At 37.2% G+C, this 16,939-nt stretch overlaps 1 protein-coding gene across 6 annotated transcripts in view; it reads right to left on the bottom strand.

Annotated features, from left to right (window-relative positions):
- Positions 1-16,939, bottom strand: part of DNAH5 (dynein axonemal heavy chain 5) — a 252,301-nt gene that overhangs the window by 56,809 nt on the left and 178,553 nt on the right. For all 6 annotated transcript variants that reach the window (XM_079781314.1, XM_079781312.1, XM_079781311.1 and 3 more), the window contains 6 exons: positions 14,811-15,009; positions 12,523-12,695; positions 8,585-8,715; positions 5,201-5,354; positions 4,452-4,719; positions 947-1,178 (listed from right to left, as the gene is read on the bottom strand). In XM_079781314.1, the coding sequence (XP_079637440.1) occupies positions 947-1,178; positions 4,452-4,719; positions 5,201-5,354; positions 8,585-8,715; positions 12,523-12,695; positions 14,811-15,009 (1,157 nt within the window). The remainder of the gene's footprint in view (positions 1-946; positions 1,179-4,451; positions 4,720-5,200; positions 5,355-8,584; positions 8,716-12,522; positions 12,696-14,810; positions 15,010-16,939) is intronic.

The following is a 16,939-nucleotide window of genomic DNA, read 5'->3' as shown; positions in this document are numbered from 1 at the left end:
ATGGACGGAAAGGTCCAGGGTTTGATTCAAGTCAAGGGCATGTGCCCAGGTTGTGGGCTCAATCTCCAATAGGGAGGCTGCAGGAAGTAGCCAATTAATGATTTTCTCTCATCATTGATGTTTCTATCTCTCTCACTCCCTCTCCCTTCTTCTCTCAAAGCAATAAAAATATTTTTTTAAAGAAAGAGACCAATGAGGTTAAAAGCAGAAAGATTTAGGATCAAGAGGATAAATGAATTTAAAATCATCAGAACAACATCATGAAGGGACTAGCTACCTGCCAGAGCCTGAATTAATGCATCTTAAAGACTGGAGCCCTCAGAGTTATTTAGTCTAATCACTCCCCGGGTGTTCCTCATGTAACAACCCTGGCTGATTCTGTCCATATTCAGGCAGAAGATGTAAGTGGTCAGAGAAGAGTAGGGTAGAGAATGAAGTTTGGAACAAACCTCAGCGAAGTAGGTATTCACTTATATACAGTGCATATAAGCAGCAAACAGAGTATCCTAGATACTCAGAAAGGATAGCGATGGAGGGAGGGGATGCCTGGGTCCTCAGCTTCCTTCCAGGTCTAATATTTCTATAATTATGTCAGTCCATATTAGACAAAGTGGTAGGCCACATAAACACGTGGCAACATTTTATCCTATTGGGCAAGAATAAAGCCCCCAGCAGCCATAATCCTTTGAATAGGCTTGAGAGAAGGGCTTCTCAACTCTAGCACTGTTGGCATTTGGGGGCTGAAAAATTCCTTGATGTAGAGGTTGTCCCATGCACTGAAGGATGTCTAGCAGTAGCCCTGACCTCCACTTATTTGATGCCAGGAGTACTGCTCCACACTCCCATCACTGGAGTTTTAACAAACAAAAATGCCCATTAGGAGTAAATTTGCCCTCCTTGAGAGTGACTGATGTAAAATAACTCCATATTTGAACTTCACACTTACCTGTTGGCCAGAGTTTGCACTTCCACATGCTTCTCTCCGTATATGAACTTGTAGGCCTGAATGAAGGACAGGTATGACTTGGGAGTCACATGGGTAGAACGTCGGAATCTCTGGAAATAATCAACACACTTCTCAGCTACCCCATCCTGGAAGGAGCCCATGCACTGAACCACTTCCTTCTTGGTTTCCAGACTGCAGTCAATATCATAGGAAGAGAGGAAGTGTTCAGACACTAGAAAGAAAGAATAGAGATGACAGCATGTGAAATATGAACATGAATTACCATGGAAATAGTTAACTGGCTATTTTTTAAAGACTTCGTTATTTCTTAGGACTCCATACCATTTTTAGCCCTAACTAAGTAGATATAAGTCAGCATTTTTGGTCCCAGGCCTATGACAACAATAATTTTATTTTCCCTTTCATGTACATAACTATCACAGACTTTACGTCTATCATCATACTTTTTTTTCTGGTACATATGCAAAGAAGTCTCTTCTACACAGCTGCAGCTTCTGGTCAGCAGCCAGCCTGTTGTATGGTTTACATAAGGACAAAAGTGGCACAAATAACTCAGAAATCAGTGCCCACCTGGCACTCATATTTAACAATCTCATTTATTTTTTTTTACTCAGAACCTGTCAAACCCTTAATTCCCTCACACTCTGACTGCATTTGGCACGTAGAATGTTCACCACAATTTTTTTTTTATTCCTGGGCCAATTTGTTCTTAAATGTAGCAGCTAGTCATTTGCAGTCAATTCTAACTTGCAGCATCATTTAAAAATGTTTGGGTAAAACCTCCTGTTGTTCACTTTTATCTTCCCAACAGTGCCAAACACAGGGCCAGTTCTAAGACAGCGTTTCCTATTATAAGAATAGGCCACAAAGTCAGAGCTAATCAATCACCACATACATATTAAGTGTCTGCTACACACCCACCACTGTGTGGTTCCATGGAATAAAAGAAGAGGATGACACTTGGTCTCAACCCCAAGGAACTTTAAAGGGTTTCATATAATGAATGCAGTTAAATCTTATCATAACCATTTTTATGAATCTTAGAAAATATGGCCTATGGATTTGCTTTAAAAATACTTAAAATATTGAATAATGTATATAAGAGTTGCAAATAGAAATACGGCTAATAAAAATGAAAATAAAGAGAAAGAATGAAATGAACAAACCTATCAGGTGATAGTTGGCAAAGAAAAAAAAGTGGCATCTTTTCACCAATAGTAACTGATCAGTAAATTAATGTGGTCATTGTGGAGCAGTATCTACATCTATGCAAGTAACAGAGACTATTTATCAATGTGAGATGGATGGGAGGCAGGTGAAAGAGGAGGAGAGACCATTAGAAAGCTATTTGGGTTTTCCAGGTGAGTGACTGATTGCTTGGCCTCATGTGTCAGTGAAGGAGAAAGAGTTGAATAGACTCCACCAATATTTAGAAGATAAAGTTGACATGACTTGACGATGGAATAGACCTGAGAGTCGAAGGGTGAGAGGTGCTAAAGAAAAGAGATCTCTGATTGCAGTTTGAGGGACGATGATGGGACCTCCTGGGAGAGGGAGGCCAGAAGAGAACCAGTTCCGTTTCAAACATATTGCGTTTAAGGATCCTGTGAAACATCCATGAGAGTGCATCAAGCAGGCAGTGAAGTGCACTGATTTCAAGCCAGAGGAGAGACCACACTGGAGATAAAATTGATGAGGCATATTGTCAGAGGCTGTGCATGAGCCTGCTGGGAGGAGAATCTGGAGTGAAGAAACAAGTCTGTCTTGCCCTCCAATGTGCCTGGCTGAAAACATTCAATAAATACGTTCTGAATAAATGAACAAATAGATGCATGCATGAAGGTCAGAACACTTGCAATGAACTGAGGACACAGAAATGTAAGTTTCCCTGTCCATGTAATCTTGGCTTGGGTTGATGTCATGACATTTAAAAGTATGGGACAGATTTGAGAGAAATAAACAAAGGAAGAATCAATAAGACCTCTGTCTTGTGAAAGAAGGGATGGTCAAAACAGGGACTTGGCAGAAAGGGCTCCATATTTAAATTAAATAATCGTAATTATGGTATATTATTGTGATTGCCATCTGAAATAATTTTGTTAATAATAGTACCTTACATGATAGTTTACAAAGTACTTGCATATTAATGATTAGATTTCATAGTAAACTCTAATATAGCATAGCTCTTAAATACTGTCATTTTGTGCACTACATTCATATCCGACTTCAAGGAATTTTTAAGTTTACACTTAGTTGTATTTACATTTTAATAGGACTTAAATTTTACATCACTGGGCTTTTCTCAACGCTTATCTGACAAAAGAGAAAACTGTACAATTGTCCTTCAAATATATTAAAATCACACATTGGAAAACCCATAGTTTTCAGTAGTAGTATCCTAAGAACAAAACTTCCCCAGTGGATAAGAGTTTGTTTAAAATATATACGTATGTTGCTTCTAGCCAAAATACTGATGGTACTGTTTTCTTATGCCTCTGACAAGTCTCTCATCTCATTATCCCCAGTCTCCCCTTCTATAAAAGACAGGAGACACACTAATGAGTCATTCTCTCACTGGGTACCACAGAGCTGGAGAGCAGGTGTGGGAGGCAGGAGTGAGGTGGGGTGAAAGAGGAGGCTCCAAAATGCTTCCTCCTCTCCACTTTTCACTGTTTTACCTACTACGGCTACCTGTGAGGTTTTACTGGGATAGAAGACTCTTCTTAATTCGTATTAAAATACAATAATCAGAGAAAAAGTGTGACAGCCACTGCCACTGAATCAGGGTTCCCCTAAGGTTCTGATGCAGTAGGTCAGAGGGGAAGCCTAAGTATCTCCACCACCTAAAATATCCACAGATAATTTCTCATCAACAGCTGGGAAAGACCTTGAACTAAATGAGTGCTCTCTACTATCTCCTTTACTACTTTTATGTTGAATCCATTCACAGAGTCAGAGAAGCATGAATGTCCCGTGGGATGGACGACTAGACAGAAGCAGCAGCAGCAGGGGCCCCAGCCACAGAACACTCTGGTTATCATCCTTTTCCAAGGACAGACACTATCAGAGGATTGCTGGATAATGATTTCCGATTTGATTGCCAGCACTGCAGACACGAAAAGAAATCAACCAAGAGACACATGGCTTAAACTACTCGTAGGCTGGCCAATCCACCGATGAAGGAACAGAAATGCTATCAAATTAAGAATCTCAGTGGCTTCCTGTGGCATTCCAGAGCCTGCCTGCGACCCACTTGAGACATAGTTACAGAACTAGAACACTGTCCATTAACCCCAGGGGGTACAGGCTGGCAATCTCGTTCTCTGACAACCAAGCTTTGGGAAAAAGTAGAAAGTGTGTCCTCTAACCCTGGACAAAGTGACTTTTGACTCAATCCAGTACAGTGACAGCACACGGCACAGAATGTGAACAAGCAAACGCTGTAAGCCAGGCACTCCAATATAAGACTTCCCACCACACTAACCAGCAATTAAGGCGTCCTTCGGCCATCGGCTGAACCAGTCAACAGTGCATCCTGAAATCAGGGCAGGGAACTTCAAAGCTCGATTTCGAAATTTCTCCCCCACCGGCGAAAAGCAGAGCACAATGTGGAGGTTCTGCCGGACCCGACTCATGAAATACTCATACAGGTTCTCGTTGGTCGGAGGACGTCTGGGGTGTTCTCTTTTCATGACTGATATGAGATCACTGTTAATTTCATCAACTTCATCACGAGCAAATAGGTTGGAGACCTGAAAAAAAGTGCAGACATTCAAATTCAGTACAGACCTATAAAAACAGATGGAAACAGGTAGCTCGATTTGTATAATGTCTTTTTTCCATGTGTGTTCTTAAACTCGCCTTTAGGAAATTAACCAACAGCCTTCAAGATGAGATACACCACTTTTTAAAATACACGAGCGATTCTATTATTAACTACGAAGTCATAGCCTGTCTTTATAACCTCCCTCTTCTGTTTTTGTTTTTGTTTGTTTGTTTGTTTGTTTGTTTCATTTTTCACTTGGAGCACTCATTGAGGTTTTAAATGGATAGCTCCACATTTGGGGAATTTTATTCTCCAAAAACCCAATAGAAACAGCCATTCTTTATACTGATCACCTAACCCCCAATAATAGTACTTATGCAAAACTCTCATCCAAGGAAATACAGACAGCACTAAAGTTGGAGGAAATCTGAAGAGACAAAATACATGAACAATAAATGAACTCCTACCTCACCCGATGATAAAACATTGTTCATATATTCCAAAAATGACTCATCCTTAATCTCACTGTCCGTGAAAATAAAAGTGATTCCTTTGCCTTGCTGACCAGCTGTTCTATACAAAATTTTCAGGTCTTCCATCAGATTTGATGTGTTGTAGGATCTAAGGAAATATTGTCATTGTGTCATTAGCTAAATCATTTTGATGTTAAGGAAAGATCCTTAAAACAATGCTTTATGCCACTTAATTAAGCAAAAAAAAAAAAAAAGCTGATATTGTTGCATCAGATGGGTATTTAAATGTAAGTGAATGTTACTGGTTCATTATATTTACTTACAAATATTAAACTGATTTTTAAAATTTTCTTTCAGTTTCTAATAGCTATTCCTTTTGGGAGTAATAGAAGTGCAGCATCTTGGTAAAGTTTTGAGTACTAAAACTAAAGTCAAGAACTATTTTTTTTATTGAGGTATAATTGACGTATAACATTATACTAATCTCAGGTGTACAACATAATGGTTTGTATACATATAATGTGAAATAATCACAATAAGTCTAGTTAACATCAAGTAACACATTTACTCGCAAAGATGAACTTGATATTTAAAACTCCACATTTTGTGAAGCATTATAATTAATGTTTTACACAAAAAAAAAATGAGAGAGAGAGAGAGAGATCTAGAGTGAAAAGTAAACCTAGAACAAAAATGTAATGTGTACCACAACTAAATGTCACCTGGATGTGTTTATGTTTCCTTTTGAAAATATTTTTGGTAATGACAATAGAAGAGACAAATTGGAATATTTACTAAGCACCATCTGCAATGATGTTTTAGAAGATACTTCACAAATTAAATTAAACTAAACTAAATCATTCCAAGCCTTCATTATATGGGATGAGGGAGATGCCCTATTATAAACAGTGCCCTCCTCATCTCCAACACAATATTTCTCGATGCATCTATGGATCCCACATAAAAGGATTTGCTAAGCAATCAGTCCACTGTAGTAGAATAGGTAGAAACATTATAAAATATCCCAATATAAATCTTTCACTGTCAAAAGCAATACTTCAGTGAAAATTAGCTTGCAATCATGAAATGTTAGAGAGGTCCCAGTACAGAGTAGCCCATTAGCACCAAAAGTGAAAATAAAGATATTCCAGCCCTGGAGACTCAGACTTACTAAATTACTATTTGAATTCTGTGCCATTAAATAAACTCTGAGTTCAGAGCATAAGAGCAAATGGCCTTCTGATTTTTTTAAGCTACTGAACATTTAACTTCTATACACTGTGCTTTTTTAACCTCTATAACCTAAACCCTAGAACCAGAAGTACCACTACCATGCATCGATATATTTAAAAGACTTCTAGAGAAGTGAGATCTGAGAGATTCAAATTTTAAAAAACACAGTCCCCCCTTTAAAAAAAAGAAAAAAGGAAAATATCTTGCCCTAACTTCTCATGCTATATGAAAACTTTCAGCTCAGTCTCCTGGATCAAGAGGGTCAAATAATTTAATCTGAGTCATATACAAAGAAATGGACATGCTTTCCAAACCTGTGGCTCTTGCTCCTTGACCTTTGGCCATATGGCCGTGCAAAGGCTTAGCAGCAGGATGGTCTCTTGAAGACTATGAGAAAGCAAGGAGGCCTTCACCCCCTTTTCATCAGTACTGGAGCATTCCCAGTATGACATGCAGAGGAAATAATTTTTCATGAAGAGGGAAGTCGTAAGATATTTTACTGTGGCAGTGGGAGCAGTGAAGGTCAAGACAGACCAGAAACCAGTAATATTGTAGTCAATTCCCAGGTAGATCTGGGATTTCCGGTAAGACATTGCCTCTTGGAGTCTCAGCTATAAAAGAGGCTAACCTACAAAGTGCTTTTGAAGATTAAAATAGCTTGTGCATGTATCTATGGAATTCCATCAATGAGACAAGATAGCTACGTGCTTTCCCTATTGTGCCAAGCCACAGCTCTATATCAATGTCCAATAGGCAAGACGTTCTGCTCCTGTACCTAGAAATTAAACTCGAATAATTTTTAACCCAACTAAACTTCCCAAACTGGCCTGCTGCTTCTCATCTTGATGAACCCTAAAATTCTGTTTAGCATCTCTGCATTACCCCTGCTTATCTCTTCATGTTGACTTTTCTCTTCATAATTCTCCCTGTTCTACACACATATATCTGTTGACAACCCTCCTGGGGTTCCCCATCTTGATGAGGAGCAGTACCACTTACCTAGTTTCCCAAGCCAGAACCAGGATAGAACAAATCCAAAAGCTCAACTTCCTAATGATCTCTTGAATATGTCTGTCCTCTTTTCTTTCTCACTGCTACCACTCACTGCACCATCATCTCTTGCCTAGATCCCTGGACAGCCTTGTAACTGTTCTGGTCTAGCTCCTTCCGTCTATTTTCTGTACTGTGCATACAAATCTGATATGCTTCCCCCAGTGGTTAACTCATTAATGGTTTCCTATTGCTCCAGGATGAAGTCCAAATCCATATGATACTTTCAAAGGACTCCATTTCTCTTCCTTTCCCCACCTTATAACTGACATATATCCTTTACACTACAAGTATATACGCCATACACCCAGCTATATTTAACTTCTTCCAGGGCCTCGAATGTGACTTCACATGTGCTGATTCTTTTGCCTGGAACATTCTTTACTGCCCCTCTTCTCTGGGATAATTTTGACTCATATTCAGGTCTTAGTTGAAACATGTCTTCCTCCAGGAAGTCTTTTCTAACCATCGCTTAGACTAGGTTAGGAGGCCTCCCCCTGTTTCAACAACACCTGGTCTGCATTTATTTCCTTATCATAGATAGCACCTATGTATCATATATATCAATTGAGTTGCTCAGCTGTCTGTCCACCTAGAATTACTGTAAACTCCCTGATAACATAGGTCAGGTTTACCATGCTTACCATGTACTTCTCAGTACCTCACCAGTGTCTGACACATAGGTGTTGTTCAATAAATATTTTTGAATGTCTGAATAAGTAAATCTGCATTATTTTTCATCTATTTTTCCAGTTTATTAACATTCTTGAAATCTGAATTAACATTTAGTAGGGATAAATTTCCTCTGAGATGCACCAAAAGGAATACACATAATACCCACATCATGCATAACATAAAGACAAAGCCAGCTATTCACTGCAATGAGATGCTGAAATGTTTCAAAAGCAAATTATTAATGTGAAATCTTCACGGTTCATAACAGAAGTTGAAATGGAAAGATAATAAGTCAACACTGAAGAAGGAAAACTATTGTGATTTCTTTATGTATAAGCAAAATGCATTCTTAACTTCAGGTGGCCTCTGAGAACTGTTTATCAAATCCATTTATGGTTAATTAGAGTTAAACCTTATTACCTTGTCAATGTGATCTGGAAGAAAGTATAGCCAGCAATGAACGAAGCCAACTTTGTCAGGCTTTGCTTTCCCGATCCACCAACCCCGACTAAGAGGGCATTTCCCCGGGGAGTGCGAATGATGCGTGAGATCTAGAATATGGAACAGAAAAAGCATATATTATCCAATATGTAAATATTCCATTTTTTCCTACTTATTCTACATAGCATTATGGAAGTTGTACGTTTCTTAGGATCAGAATGGACAGGGATAATGGTTGGCGGAACAAGGGCATTACTGAAACAGAACAGTGTTTAATAATATTGAACAGAGTGGGGAATGTGGGGTGTGCCTTTAGGAAACTAGAAAGAGACCAGTATAGATAAGTCAGTAGTCAGCCCAGACTGTGCCTTGCTCTGGGTCTTCAAAAAGAGAAACAAAGAAGACTTAAAGGTTTCCTTTAGTTTGCTCAACCTACTGCAGTAGGATAGGGAAAAAACAAACAAAAGAAATTTCAAAATATGAACCTTTGGAATACAGATCCCACAATTGATTAGAATATCCTCCACATCTGAAACATGACAGTTTAAATGGAAGAGAATAAAATTCCCCAAATATGGCATAGATACAGAATTTATTTTTAAAGAAGAAAATAAGCATAAACACCCTCCTATTATTTGGCTAAGACAGTGATATCTAAGATATCTACCAAGAAGTGCCTATGGGTTCACCAACCAGAAGTCCACTCTATTCCAGTCAGTAGCCCCAGACCATTCCAAGTCCCAATTGTGGTAAAAGTCCATTATTTCTTTGGCTTTTACTGGTATTGAATGAATTACTTACATCATCAGGCCTCCAATCCTACCTAGCAGGAATTCGGTGCAGAATTCTCCTTAATGCATTCTTCGCCTTGTGTGTAATGATCTTTCCCTCCTAACTGCAGGTTAAGCCTGGGGTATTACAGTATTCCCACTTTTCTCTAGAGAGTGGGTTGGGGCTAAGAAGGAGTCACTTCCCTGCGGCTGGGGAAGCTCCCTGGAGTAACTCAGGCTCTGCACTCTGCCAAGGTTTTGTTAAACATCCTTTCTTAAAATTCAAGAAAATCTATGTGCTATTCATATTGACTATTCTTGGCTTTTGAATTATTTCCCCCAATTCAGTGGTAGCCCCAGGAAATGAAAACCATTTTCCTGTCTCTGTTGTGAGAATCTGTGAGATCGGGCTATATTGGAGACTTGGTTCAATTCCAAACCTATTTATCAAGCAGCTCAAGTGTGCCTGTCTCAGCAGTACTCCAGCCAGTGAATGCTGATGTGAATAAATTGGATGCCCGCCCTCATGGAACTTATCATCCCGCAGGAAAGAAGAACACACAAAAAGATCAATCTATACAATGCAGCACCTGCTGGGCATGCAGTATTGGTGAGATGTCCTGCAATCGGGATGTGTTTCATCATAAGAAGTTGTGTTTTTTTTCTGGATTACACGCCAAGCAGAGCATGACCCATCCAACTGGAGTATGAGGCAGGTGCTAGATCATAAATAATGTACACGCCAGGGCTTGAACATTAACCAAAGACACAAAAGAGATATCACAGAAATATCTGTTTTAAAAGAAAATCCTTCTTTTAATTAAGGAATGAATTAAGAAATATGCTTGGTCTCATATCATATCCTGTTTTGTTGAAATTTTATCTTAAATTCTGTCTCTTGGTTTCTAACATGTCTTATAACTAGGTCACATATTTCAAGACTCACACCAGTATGACACAGACTTTGGATGTATTTCTTACAGAAAACAAGAGTGTAGAAGAGATGGTCATCCTAGAAGACTGTGAAAATTGTCATCTTTAAGCTCAAAATCCAGTCATGAATTCTTTAGCCAATTCCAGAATAGACACATTAAAGGCTCTGAGAGTGAGGAAAAACACAGTCAAGGACCCTGTGCTGATGCACCCAGGTCTTGAATGTCATGCCCAAAGTGAAGAAATGCTCACCAGTCATCATCTGTGCTGTGAAACACGGGAAAAAAAGACAGTTCTGGGGAACTTCCTCAAGCATGAGTCTAACATAAATAACCTTATCCTCAATTTGAGCAATTATGAAATCCCAGGCCAATCAGATTTTATCTCCAGTAGGTACTTAGTCATGAAGTGGTCTTGGTATTATTTATTCAGAAAAATGTTTTTCTTTTTCTTCTTCTTCTTCCTTTTAATCATTAAATCTAGAAGACTATGCTTCCTGAAACACATAACTCTTACTCAACTATTAATTAGGAGCTAATTTCAAAATGTTATTTCTATTTAGCTTTGAAAGAACATTTGCAACAACATGGATGGAGCTGAAAAGCATTATGCTATGTGAAATAAGCCAGGCATAGAAAGATAAATATCACATGATCTCACTCATTTATGGAATATAATGAACAACATAAACTGATGAACAAAAACAGATCCAGAGAGAGAGAAACATCGATCAGAACGTCAAATCTCAGGGAAGGTAGGGGAGGGTAAGAGGGAGAGATCAACCAAAGGACTTGTATGCATGCATATAAGCCTAACCAATGGACACAGACAACAGGGGGGTGAGGGCATGAGTGGGGGGATGGGAGGTAATGGGGGAATAAAGACACAAATGTAATACCTTAATCAATAAAGAAATTTTTTTTTAAAAAGAACATTTGCATATATAATTCAGTATAAATGTCTCAGGTTCTGGGGAATTTAGAGTTTTCAAGCTAAATTCCTCATGCTGGGGAGATCCAACCCTAGAACAAACTCTCTGTCTTCCTCCCTCTCCCAGACTTATTCCAGCCTTGCAGAAATGCCTTTCTCACACTCCTCTGTTTTCAGGGGGAGGGTTGACTAGATAACCCCTACAATCCTCTCCATTTGTAAGATTCAGTGATAATTAGAGGGGACAATTTATAATTATGAGAGCACACCTTCTGTTTAAATCTAAGTAATGGAAGAAAGCCTTGAGTTGTCTTCTTTCTAACTAAAGGGATATAGTCTAAAGAAGCAATTCACATAAATGACATGAGAATATCAGCAACCAATTTTGAATGTCATTGTCTTCCATCACAGATAAATTAGGTCATATAAGTTATCAAGTGAATAATATATTTCATTTGCAACCTTAGAGGATCAACTGTCCTATGAATGGATACTTCAATGACGAATATGGCAAAGTAGAAAGGAAACTATTTTCTTTGTCGATTGCATTCTAACAGAATTTTCATCCAACTGGAAGTCAACTATTTATGCCATATTTTTAAATTATTATTTATAACTGTGGTGAAACACATCTAACATAAAACTTATCATCTTAACCATTTTTAAGGGTATAGTTTAATGGCAGTAAGTACATTCATTCACATTGTTGAATGTACTCAAAACCATTTTTATCTTGCACAAATGAAGTTATACCATGAAACACTCCCAATTCTCTCTTCCACCCAGTCCCTGGCAACCACTTTTCTTCTTTTTGTCCCTATGAAGTTGACTACCCTAGGTATCTCATTTAAGTGGAATCATTCAGTAATTGTCTTTTTGTGACTGGTTTATTTTGCTTAACATAATGTCTTCAAAAGTTTTGCACTATTTTTTATAGTTATCTTTTGCATGATGCAAAAAGTAATCAAAATTTTTGCCTGTGCTTTCAACTCAGATGTCAACCACATTGATTCTATGTAGTGTAAATATTGAGCTGGAAGCTATACAGCAGCAACAGTGAATAAAATTATCACATCACACATTTGAAGTACACATGCTCTGATTTTAAGCCTATATGTGTGACATATTGCATTCAGTTTAGAAATTAAATTGGAATGTAGCACTGAGTTTATTTTTAAACTAAAAATTCTCCTAGGAGATGAAAATGAAAGAGGAGGGGGAAATTCTGGTGTGAAACCAACAGTCTGACACTTTGGGGAGGCACCGATGGGTGTGGACACTGACCTTGACTAAGTGGACCATCGCATCCTCAAAGAACACCAAATCCATGCCAGCACCACGGACACTCTCGTTATAGAGCTGCAGGAACATATTCAAACGCTCCTTTAGATGCTCAAAAGACTCAATTGGCTCATAAACTTTGGGCATCTCAGTATCAGCCTCTTCAGATGTTTCTCCTGGGATTGGGGAAGGAGAATCAAAAGTCTTCAACTCGCTGGGCTTTACTACTTCCTTCAATGTAAATTAGTACACTCATAACTCCATGATTTAACACTAGATAACACTGATTTTCATCCAAATGTCATATTATGTATTTTTATAAAAGAAAGCAAAAAATACTAAAAGGATTAGAATTATTGTGATCCTATACAGTCATAGCTCTTTCCTGACCAGAAAGGGCCAACTTCAAATAATTTTATAAATACTGAAATTAACTTGTATCCATAGTTGAACATTGTCATTTCAAGGATCCTCTCAGAGATATTCACCTAATCGTCTAAATGAAGATCAAATAAAGTAATAATTTAATGCCAAAATTAGTAAGAGGCTAAGAATTAAATTATTTTTAATAAGAATAAAAAGGTAATTGCATCTGCTCAGGCAATTTTTATAATTCAGAAATTTCAAGTTAGTGGTAAGGATAAAAGTAAATTTGGGGGAAAGGAGGTAGTGGGTTGAGGGAAAATGAATAATGATTTCCTAAATAAATAAACATTGAATTATTTCACTGGGAAAATATTAAAATCAATATATTTTTAATTAGAAACATATACAAGCCTAACACTTTTCCAACTTTGACTATAAAGCATAATACCAAAGAAAAAGCTAAACTGAGCACATATAAATTCACTATCAAGTAACAGTAACAGGGGGAAAAAGTGACACATTCATTGAATATACTAATAATAACTTAGAAATTCATTGGGTACTAAAAAAGTGAGTGGATCCTCCAAATCTAATACTAATTATTTTCAATTGACCATGTCCTAATATAATTTTGTATTAACCTTTTTATGACAAGGAAAGAAAATTGATTTAACATAATCATTAACATGGCCTATTTGCAAAGCTCTAACATTTCAATAGTCATGTCACTGTTTCATCAATGTTCAACTCAAGCTTCGAGGAACAAAGTGCTTTGAAGTCACAAAAGATTAAGTGTTTGCCTCAAGATGCCACCCCCCTAAAATGCATTTGTGCTTTGCTCCTTGAAAATCATAATCTAAATATGTATCTTTCTGAATTAGAGGAAATAAAATACATAAATTCTAATTACCTAGTAAATGCTCTTACCGTTACGGCATTTTTTGTATTTGTGTGACCTGATTTAAAATAAAATGCATCAGCGTCTTTCTGTAGAAGGTTCCTTCCAACTGCACAGCCAGCAATAAAACTCCTTTTACACTTTTCAATCAGAAATTGGGATCACATGCATCCTTATTAAATCTAGAAAGGGGCTGCCTCGTCATTTTCAATCATTTAAAAGATATACATAGCATGTGTTTAAACATGCCTTTTTAAATTTGGAAATTAACTTAAAATTCATCCTCAGTTCAGAAGAGGTCATTCAATAAAAGAAAGAAAAAATATTCTACTTAAGCTCAGTTATTTCTAAGGGAAAAAATAATTGGAGCAATACTTCTTTTCATAAGAAAAGTAAAGTATGTCTCAATTATTCATGGAACCATAACCACAAAAGCTTGCCTCCACGTCACCCATCTCTTTCTAATTATATGCACTGGCCCTCTCAGATAGTTTGAGGTTCTTCTTTTTACTGTGAACACTCGGGATGACCCAAATAATAATAATCATCATTTTTGCTGCCTTTCATTCAGCAGTGACTATGAGCCACAGATGGCCCAAGCCCTTCTGCAGACAGCATTTCATTTATTCCCCACAGTGCTCCATCATGCCTATATGAATATTTCCATTTTTATAAATGAGGAGAATGAGGTTCAGTCAAGTTCAGAGACTTGCCCAGCTAATGTGTGACAAGTCACTTCCTCACATCTACGTCTGTGTGACAGCTGTAAGTCCCAAGTGCTCTATTCTGTCCTATCCTATTTCCCAACTCTACCTTAATATCCAAGACTCATGTGCATAAAAAGTAGTTAAACTCTGAACTCCAGGAGTATGCACTTATTTAATCATTCTATATCTGTTGAATGCTTAGCATGGTCCCAGGCTTGTTTTAGTCAAGTTTACTGGACAAACATTCAGCATCCCTAAACTGAACCTTCTGTCTTCAGATATCCCTTTGAGGAATTTCAAATTCTGCTTCAATAGTTTACCTGTTGGTTCAGGTGCATCCCTCAAGAAATCCACAAAATAAGCGTCGATTCCACAATCCACCGAGAGTTTTTTCTCTTCACCAAATGCCTCCTCCACCAAACTTACTAAAGCCTTATCAAACCAGGTCACATCGTCCGACACCGTGAAACGATCAGCTATCACACGTTTACACTCATGCTTCCAGAACCTTAACAGTTCCTGTAGAAAGCACAATGAAAATGTGCTACTGGTTGCCATTATGCCAGAGATGGGAATTCAAGGTCACAATATTGCAGAGTACCATCTTTACTGACTTAAGGTGCTACATTTTGAAAAGTTAGGGTTAAGATATACTTCATTTCAAATCTGTGTCATTCAAGAATATTAAACAGAAAGTAGGTTCTATTCATTTTCATTCTTTAAATTAAAATTAAAACATCTCTAGACAAAATACTAAAATCACTCTGATCAACCAACAAACTAATATTCTATGTATAAGTCTTACGTTTATGATAAATTAGTCTGTATTAGTCATGTGGCCAGACCATAAAATAAAATGCAATGTATAAATAACTCTCACTTATACAATTGAGGTATTACAAAGGTATATTTACTTAACACCATATGATGATAATTTGAGGCAAAAAAAAGAAAAAAATGGCAATCACCTAGACCTGTGGTCGGCAAACTGTGGCTCGCGAGCCACATGCGGCTCTTTGGCCTCTTGAGTGTGGCTCTTCCACAAAATACCATGGGCTGGGCGAGTCTATTTTGAAGAAGGGACATTAGAAGAAGATTAAGTTTAAAAAATTTGGCCTCAAAAGAAATTTCAATCGTTGTACTGTTGATATTTGGCTCTGTTGACTAATGAGTTTGCCGACCACTGAATCCTAGGCTAAATAATTCAGGGCCAAAAGCTAACTGGAAGTTGAGAAAATAATGGCCCAATACACCTGTCCCTATAGCAAGCAGAACAAATGTTTGCCTAAGCTCATTGATATGAAAGACTGGTTGAAATGTCTTAACTTGGCAACATTTTGCAAGTTGGAAGGGTTTTTAAGCCATTATATTTCTAATGATAGAATGCCATTTAGATGTCAAAATAGAAAAGGAGTGCAGTAAAATATATTCAATGATTCGGTTAAAATAAAAGTTCATGATAAAAACCAATTGCTAAAACTATTTATACTGATTTAAAATAAACATTTCTTTATTTGTGTTAATCAAAAAATGGCTACTCAAAAAGTAATACTGGAGAACTCTATTCCATCATGCCATTAATTTGTCAATAACTTTGAAGTTAAAATGTTCATTGCTGTTAAAATGGTTCTTGCTCCTCTGTAACAAGGAGAGTAAGTTTTCCCCAAAATATCTTGTCTTAGAGTCAACCAGTGCAGATTCCTACTTTGTGAGCATCTGGGTAACGATGTTTCCCTAAAGAGTCAACACACTGTGCCTGGTGACCGTTTAGTTGATATCTCTACTGTTTCTGTATTTTTATGTACCCTAAAACCCATTTGCTTAACGACCTCTTTGGTTCCATAAAAGGCTGAAAGAGAGGCCAAGGTCACATTAGCCTGAGCACACAGGCCATGCTTTGGTTCCTTATTCAAAGGAAATTCTATAATGCTAGGAATTATTATATTCCAGTGGATGTACAAATGCTCATTTTTCTGTCAAATGAATTTTCTTCTATTCTGCCCCTTTTCAATGTTAGCAATACGTAATTCTTTCCGTGCATTCAGTTATATGGAAAGGAAAGATCATGAATGAATAACAACAAATGGGTTTCTTTTTTCAATTTTGATTATTTTAAAGATAATCACTTTTTAAGTTAAAATGTCATGTTTAAAATATGAAGATTCTTATACAATAAAGTCAACAGTGACCTGTTCCATTATTTAGTATAAAAAAATACCGTATGATGAGAAAAGAAAATCAATTGTTCCTTTTACTCTATTAATAGAAAATAACTATGTATACCAGTTCCTTAAACATAATCCTAATTTAATTAGAATTTTTAAGTAAAATTTTCTGACACTGTTTCTTTATTTGTGTTAATTTAAAAACAGCAAAGAAAAATATCCATTCTAAAACACCTAAAAATATTATCATAATTCCACTAAAGATTACATTACTAAGAAAATCT

The sequence above is a fragment of the Cnephaeus nilssonii genome (assembly GCF_951640355.1).
Source record: "Cnephaeus nilssonii genome assembly, chromosome: 2".
NCBI classification, from domain to species: Eukaryota; Metazoa; Chordata; class Mammalia; order Chiroptera; family Vespertilionidae; genus Cnephaeus; species Cnephaeus nilssonii.
Note: the sequence above shows the minus strand (reverse complement) of the source record. Positions and strands in the feature narration are given on the sequence as shown.